The 7,379-nt window shown below is 44.4% G+C and overlaps 1 protein-coding gene across 1 annotated transcript; it reads right to left on the reverse strand.

Moving 5' to 3' along the window:
• Nucleotides 1-2,150: 2,150 nt before the first annotated feature.
• LOC135974607 (olfactory receptor 6N1-like) lies at nt 2,151-3,109 on the reverse strand. Its single transcript, XM_065563025.1, has one exon. It carries the CDS (start codon nt 3,105-3,107, stop codon nt 2,151-2,153), a length of 957 nt encoding a protein of 318 aa, XP_065419097.1. The 5' UTR covers nt 3,108-3,109.
• Nucleotides 3,110-7,379: the final 4,270 nt, after the last annotated feature.

Raw genomic sequence — 7,379 nt, forward strand, 5'->3', positions numbered from 1 at the left:
CTTTTTCCAATTTTTGACTCTCATGTCACCTGGTGGACATTATTTAGTAAAACAGCCCATAACTCACTCAATAATATCTGCTACTATCGACAGTTCATGACAAAGCATAAAGATCCTTTTCTCTTCAATGCTCTTTCCTTACCCTTTATATACCACTTTATAGCTTCACCTCCCTTTCCACTTCCTGCTGTTGATCATTTGGGAACATAATTTCTGCTTTCTTGCCCTTCCACTTTGGCTGCTGTCCATTGGGCTGCACCTTTCCCATTCCTCTGCCCTCTAGTGGCCATAAACAGCATAACTGCTTCTTTCCTCATTTCTTACCTATTGCTACGTGTGCACAGTTTGAAATGATAACTATTGGGAACCAAATCACACAACAGCATGATTGGAAAATTAATGGCTACAACTACACGTACAACATTAGCAGGTCTCAAAGGTTTAGCAGCAGTTTACCATTAATCCAGTGCATTTCTGTTGCTGTGGACTCCGTTTTCAGTAGAAATACATAGATTGAAGTGACAGTGACAGCAGCACAGTGGTTCTCCAGGCTGAGATTCTAGGTGGGTCTCAAGGAGTTAGGGACCCAAAGCCCTTTTGAAATGGGAGATGGACTCTTAACTCTGTTAGGTCACTTGGAAAATCCTTTCCGCAGTGCTGAGATCATACAGTTCTCACTGGTGCCCAGCTCCCCTGCCTCTGGCCAAATCCTGACGTGCTCACAGTGGCTGAGCCAGCACTGTTGTGTTTGGCACCACAGGAGTTCTGCTCATTGCTAGGCGGTAGTCACTTCCTCTCACCATAAGTTGTGTCATGCCCTGAGGAGAGGGCCCTGCATGCAGTAGAGCTATCCAAGACAACTTGGGAAAGCTGGACACCATGTCCTGAGAACTAGCCCTCTCGGGATATATACTCATTGCAGTGAGTTTTGGGGACACTCATTTTAACAGGTCCCCTCCCTTTGGACTGCTCTGTGCAATCGGTGGCAGCAAAACAGCTGGTGCCCTGCAGGGCCACAAGCAGAGTCCTTCATCGGTGATCATTTGACAGACCCAATCCCAGAAATTGCCTCAGTTCTATGGGTGCCTTGGCAATCCACCAGCTGGGTCTGGACACTCCCTGTATCACAGCCAGGTTTAGTTCAGATAAGAGCTATAAAGCTATTCTTGCTGAAGTGTCCAGAGGTCACTGCTGGGGCCTGGCTGTTCATGAAAGGATAATGGACATGCACCAGCCCTTGTAATCTGAGCAGATTCCCCAAGCAATTTAGACAAAATACTGGTTAAGATTAAACCTTAAAATAAGTTTATTAACTACAGAAAGATAGCTACCTAACATTTATGATCACTTAAACTCTATCTCTGACCTTTATGCCTAAGAAAAAAAAATAAAAACACATTCTAAATCCTAAACTCTATCCCACTTAGTAAGATCTGAATCAAAAAGCTTTTCGCACACCACTGCATGTTGCAGCCAGGGTACAGTTCTTAACACACAAGATGAATTCCCTTCTCAGCCAGGGACCAACCTCCCCAGTTCAAAGCCTTTGTCTTTCCAGCATTCTTGTTGCCTCTGGAATAGGTGTGGGAGGAGAGAGGTGGTCTCATGATGCCGCTATCCCTTTTTTTATACTCTCAATTCATGTCCCTGGAAAAATACTGGCTGAGACATGTCCTGGTGGGCCTTGCTGAATCACAGTGTTGAGCAGTTCCCATTGTGTGGTGCTTGCACACTGTCTGTTACAGATTTGTAAACATATTGTTTACAATTCCCCTGCTGGTCAATGCCTGGTAATGGTCATTTAACATCTGCCTGGGTGTGGGCCAGCTCCTATGTTGTCACTGGAGAACTTACAGTGGGCGACTCCCAAACTTTCAACACATTTCAATAACAACCATATAAAAAAATATCATAACGCCATATACAATGATATATATATATATATTGACAGAAGAATGAGTTTCAGCAGATCATGACCTTTCATATGATACCTTACAAGGCATGTTTTTTAATGAAATATAACAACCATATACAAAAGATGAATATGAAGGTTAAAGGATGCTATTTTGAGGTACAGTGCATCACAGACTGATTGCTTCAACAATTCGACAGCTTTCAAAACCTCAGGCTAAATTATTATCTCAGAGTCTCTACATGTTTTTTTGGTGAAAGCTATATTTATTGACTGCTTTGCTCAGTGCTTCCTTGACCTCTCTGTTTCTCAGGCTATAGATGAGGGGGTTTACCAGGGGAGTTAGGACCGTGTAGCAAAAAGAGAGCACTTTCTTCAGATCTCTGAGTGCATCACGTTTTGGCAGCATGTGGACAGTAATTATGGTTCCATAGAAAATTGTCACCACAGTGAGGTGAGAGGAGCAGGTGGAAAAGGCCTTCTGTCTCCCGGTGGTGGAAGGGATTCTCAGGATACTGTCAAGGATAAACACGTAGGACATCAGGGTTAGTAGGAATGGAGGCAGGGTGAATACACAGGCTAGTATGAAATCCACCAACATGCTCAGGTGAGTGTCACTGCAGGAGAGTTCCATCAGTGGGATAGGATCACAATAGAAACGGTCAATTTCATTTGGGCCACAGAATATTAACTGTGATATGAATAATATTAAGACAGCACTGGCCAAACAGCCATTTAACCATGACCCAGCAGCCAACTGGAGGCGAAACTTGTTATTCATAAGAGTTGAATAGTGCAGGGGTTTACATATTGCTAAATACCTATCATAGGACATTGCTGCTAGGAGGTAGCATTCTGTAGCTGCCAGAGAGCAAGAGAAATACAGTTGTGTGATGCAGCCACTGAATGAGATGGTTCTGTCCCCAGTCAGCAGACTGGCCAGTAACCTGGGCAGGAAAGTCGAGGTGTAGCAGATCTCCAAGTAGGACAAGTTGCCCAGAAAAAAGTACATGGGGGTGTGAAGGTGCTGATCAGTGACAACAAGTACCAGGATGAGAGTGTTCCCAGCTAAGGTTGCCATGTAGATCACTAGGAACAGTAGAAAGAGAAGAATTTGCAGGTGAGGGAGATCCCCGAATCCCAGGAGGATTAATTGTGTGACGGTCGTTTGGTTTCTCCAATCTGTGTCCGCCATGGGTTGGGGCTAGGAACAAAAAAACAAGCTGGGCAATTGAATTGGAAGAACATAGCGTTAAAAGTTAATCAAGTCTTGTGAATTAATACCATAAATATTAAGTATATTCCCTTCCTTCTCCTGGTTACAGGCTGAAATTTTAAGGCTAAATGTAGGTTTCTGAGCAAAGTGCCACGAGTCTCAGTCCGAGGAAAGAACATTGATACCTATGTAGACCTCCCTCTGCCATACCAGAGCACTGACTAATATAACAGTCTATATCTCTGGTAGAGAATTGGTCTGATCTGTCATATCAGACCTTGGCTATCCATCATATCCCATCTTGTTAAATACCAGAGCTTAACAGTGATGCTTAAGTTCTATATTTCACTTCTGTCAATATCCAGAACCATGCCAGATCTTAGGAGTCAAAACCAATAAGTACGTCAACTAAAATCTTGGACTCAGATATTTCATTGAAGTCTAGTTTCCATATGTATTGATTTCTTGTTAGAAATAATGGTAATTAATCTAAGTATATGGAATGATGCGGCCTCTGGCCGTACACTACTGAGAGTATCAATTCAGGATAAAATTGCTTTGAGCAGGGCAGTTAGAGCCCAAAACTAGAGTTCCTTTACTATTAAGGGATTCCAAACCAGCCAAACAGAGAGGACTTTGGTTAAACTCACTGGCTAACCATAAGTCACACAAGAAATTCCATTGGACACTCCAATTTCCCAGTATCACCACCAACATCACTCTTTATGAGGATGACTGGTTATGAAAACCAATATCCCAATAAAAGAAGAAAGATTCTCCTGATCCCAAAAGACCAAGCCCCAGACCCAGGTCAATATACACATCTGATCTTACCCATAAATCACACTGTTGCCAATCCTTTAGAATCTAAAATCTAAAGGTTTATTCATAAAAAGAAAGAAATATAGATGAGAGCTAAAATTGGTTAAATGGAATCAATTACATACAGTAATTGCGAAAGTTCTTGGTTCAGCCTTTTAGAGGTGATGGAATAAACTGGAGATTCAAATCAAATCTCTGGAGTACATTCACACTTGGATGGGTCATTCAGTCCTTTGTTCAGAACTTCAGTTTGTAGCAAAGTTCCTCTAGAGGTAAGAAGCAGGATTGAAGACAAAATGGAGATGATGCAGCTGCCTTTTATAGTCCTTTTGCCATGTGGCTTGTGCTTCCTTTGTCTCAAATACATGCTACCCAGCACATGGCATAGAAAAACCTTAGAGTTCTGTCCATAGGCATGTTCCTGTATGTCTTTCTGAGTCACAAGGTGTATCTGCCTTCTCTAAATGGGTCAGTTGTACAGCTGATGGTCATTAATTGGTCATCAAGCACACCAGGCTGATTCAAATTGTGTGGTGTCTCACCCTGAAGCATAACACAAGTTTGAAATACAGATAGTATAGAGACAATACTTATAACTTTAAATACAAACATGATACATGCGAACAGGTAGCATAATCATAACATGCAAATCATAACTTCCTCATAGACACCTTACTTAATCCTCTTTGTACAAGATATTGGTTGCAGTCTATACAGTCACAAGTTGTGTCAATAACGTCACAACATATATGCTGGTATATTCAACATTTCAAAGCCCTATAGGAAAAGGAACAATTTTCATCACCTCATAAGAGATCAGTTTATGTTGTAAATTATGAAGTGGAGTAAATTCTCCCTTAGTTGCTGTGGTGGTGATGGTGACGTGGTCAGGGACTGGCAATGCCTTTTCTGTTTCCCGACGTTCACTATGTAGCAGTAATAAAATACAGCTCTTTGGGGGGTGGATCTTAGTAAGGGACCAAATCAAGCTGATGTGCAACCCGAACTGGGTAGTGACCCTCTGCACTCCATAATGAGTGTGGGATGATAATACAAGAAAGAGAACGGCACTGGACGGTTGGGGAAAAAAAGATGCTGTCCCTGAACTCAGAGTCTAAAAACAATCTGGCATGTGTGATCCAGGCTAGTAACACTCTGTCACCAATCACCACCCCATTTGGGGACACACTAAGCCAGATCCTCAACTGGTGTAAATCAAGGTAGCTCCATTTGTGTCAGTGGGGCAGATCCCCAACTGAGGACCTGTCACCAGACATGGATCTCAAGCTCCATCTCTATTAAATGCTGCTATAAACGCTGACTGGCACTGCTGTGGGAAGGAGAGGCTAAAACTGTAAATATTTACCTGAAGAGCTCTGTGTAGCTCAAAAGCTTCTCTTGTTCACCAACATAAGTTTATCCAATAAAAGATATTACCTCACCCATCTTATCCCTGTAATACTCACAAAGCAGATCCCTGTGTGGAAGGTGGTATAGAAATACAGTCAGGAAGTCGGTGCTCACCTGTAACCACAGCACAGCCTGAAGCAATGAGCTTTATTTCTCAGTGTTTGGCTGCCAGGACTCAGGATCCTCACCTGAGGTTCTTCTCTCTCCTCTTTCTGCAAAAGCTGGATTTTCTCAGTACAGAGACCTGCATCTCCTTGAATGGACGAGCGGCTGCTGCAATCTGTCTTAGAACACGCTCTTCCCCCACAATTTACAAAGTGCAAAGGTGTCCTCATACTTGTATCCTTCTCCATGGAAAGCTGCGTCTCCCTTGATTCAATCTCTGAAGAGGCTGAGCCTGGGGAATTTGTGCTTTTTTGTGTTTGCAGACAGTACAAACGGCTGTCCTGATGCAACCAACCTCCCCCACCCAGAGGAATCGCCTTTCTGATGTATGAGATCATAGCTCTGCATGGCTGAAATCTAATGCAACACCCATGGAGTACATGACTGTGCAGAGACTGACTCTACTCAGTCATCTTTACTCATGTCAGTTGTTCCATTGAAGGCAACTACATGAGTAACAATGGCTAAGAAGGTTAGGCCTGCCAGACTGGTGCTGAAGCCTCACAGTTTAACAAACACAGAGGAAACTGAATGTAAAGTAGATTTAATCATAATTTGTAAATGAAAGACTCTTCCCTCCTCCCCCCCAGAAATATTTCTCCCAAGGAACTTTTGTTATTCTTAATTACAAATGTTTATTTAACAATACTCCCCCCCCTTCTTCTGAGCAGTAGTGGAACTCAGCATCTTGCAAATTTGTTTCTGTGACGTTCTGTACATCGGGGAAACACCCTGCACCCTCATGTTCATCTTTATAATATGATTGTGTAGTATCCAATGCAAAGTTTGTCATGTTGGGTGTCTTTGGGAGGCTCATGATGCACTGATCATCATTGTTATACACCTCTGCCCCAATATAACATGAGTTTGGATATAACGTGGTAAAGCAGTGCTCTGGGGACGGGCGGGGCAGGGCTGCGCACTCCAGCAAATCAAAGCAAGTTTGATATAACGCGGTTTCACCTATAACTCGGTAAGATTTTTTGGTTCCCGAGGACAGCATTATATGGAGGTAGAGGTGTAGTAATGTACCGGTTGTAAATACATGTATATAAGTATGAGGCTGAAAATGTATCGTCAAGGCTTAAAACAAGCCCAGACAAAACGCTCCAGAAGCAGAGGGACAGTTCACACCTCATCAGGATGTTTATGAGACAAACCTAACTGTCGTGGGGTGAACGCCCGCTCCAGCCCTGAAGGGGTTGGAAAAGCCCTGCAGAGGGCTGAGGTTGCGGAAGGGAGTGAATCCCCGGCTGATTGGTGGAAGTGGCTGCAGCTGGGGCCACACCCCAAACTGAGCAACTAGGCCTTATAAGAAGGCCAGGGCAGCCAGAAGCTCAGGAGTCTCACTCTGACTGGAGAGAGAGACAGGCCTGCCTGCCTGCTAGTGAACTAACCCTGGGACCTAGCATGAGGCAGGGCTGGGGAAAGGCCTTGGGGCTGGGAAGCCCTAGGCCAGCAACTCCCCAGGCTGCAGGGCCTGGTCCTAGGCACACATAGGTACTGGGTTTGCAGAGGGGCAGCCTGAGGGTGGGTAAAGGCAGCCAGTCCAAACCACTTGTGGCCTCTGATGATTGATTGATAGACCTCAGTTCACCCCAGGGCATGGAGACTAGACTGTGACTGGCAGTAGCCATGACTGAGGTGACATGGGGATAGGGGGTGGGGAGACCCAGAGAGAGTGGGGTACTGCCAGGAGGGCAGAACCCAAGCCAAGGGCACCAGGGCCTGGGAGGGACATGGAGGCCAATGAGACGGGACACTTGGCCTGCAGAGGGTGCTCCGACGACTGGTTAGCTAATTCCCGAGACTACCAGCGGAAGGTACCATGGGGTGAGTCTGCACCTGATTACA

The sequence above is a fragment of the Chrysemys picta genome, chromosome 12, assembly GCF_011386835.1.
Source record: "Chrysemys picta bellii isolate R12L10 chromosome 12, ASM1138683v2, whole genome shotgun sequence".
Classification (NCBI taxonomy): Eukaryota; Metazoa; Chordata; order Testudines; family Emydidae; genus Chrysemys; species Chrysemys picta.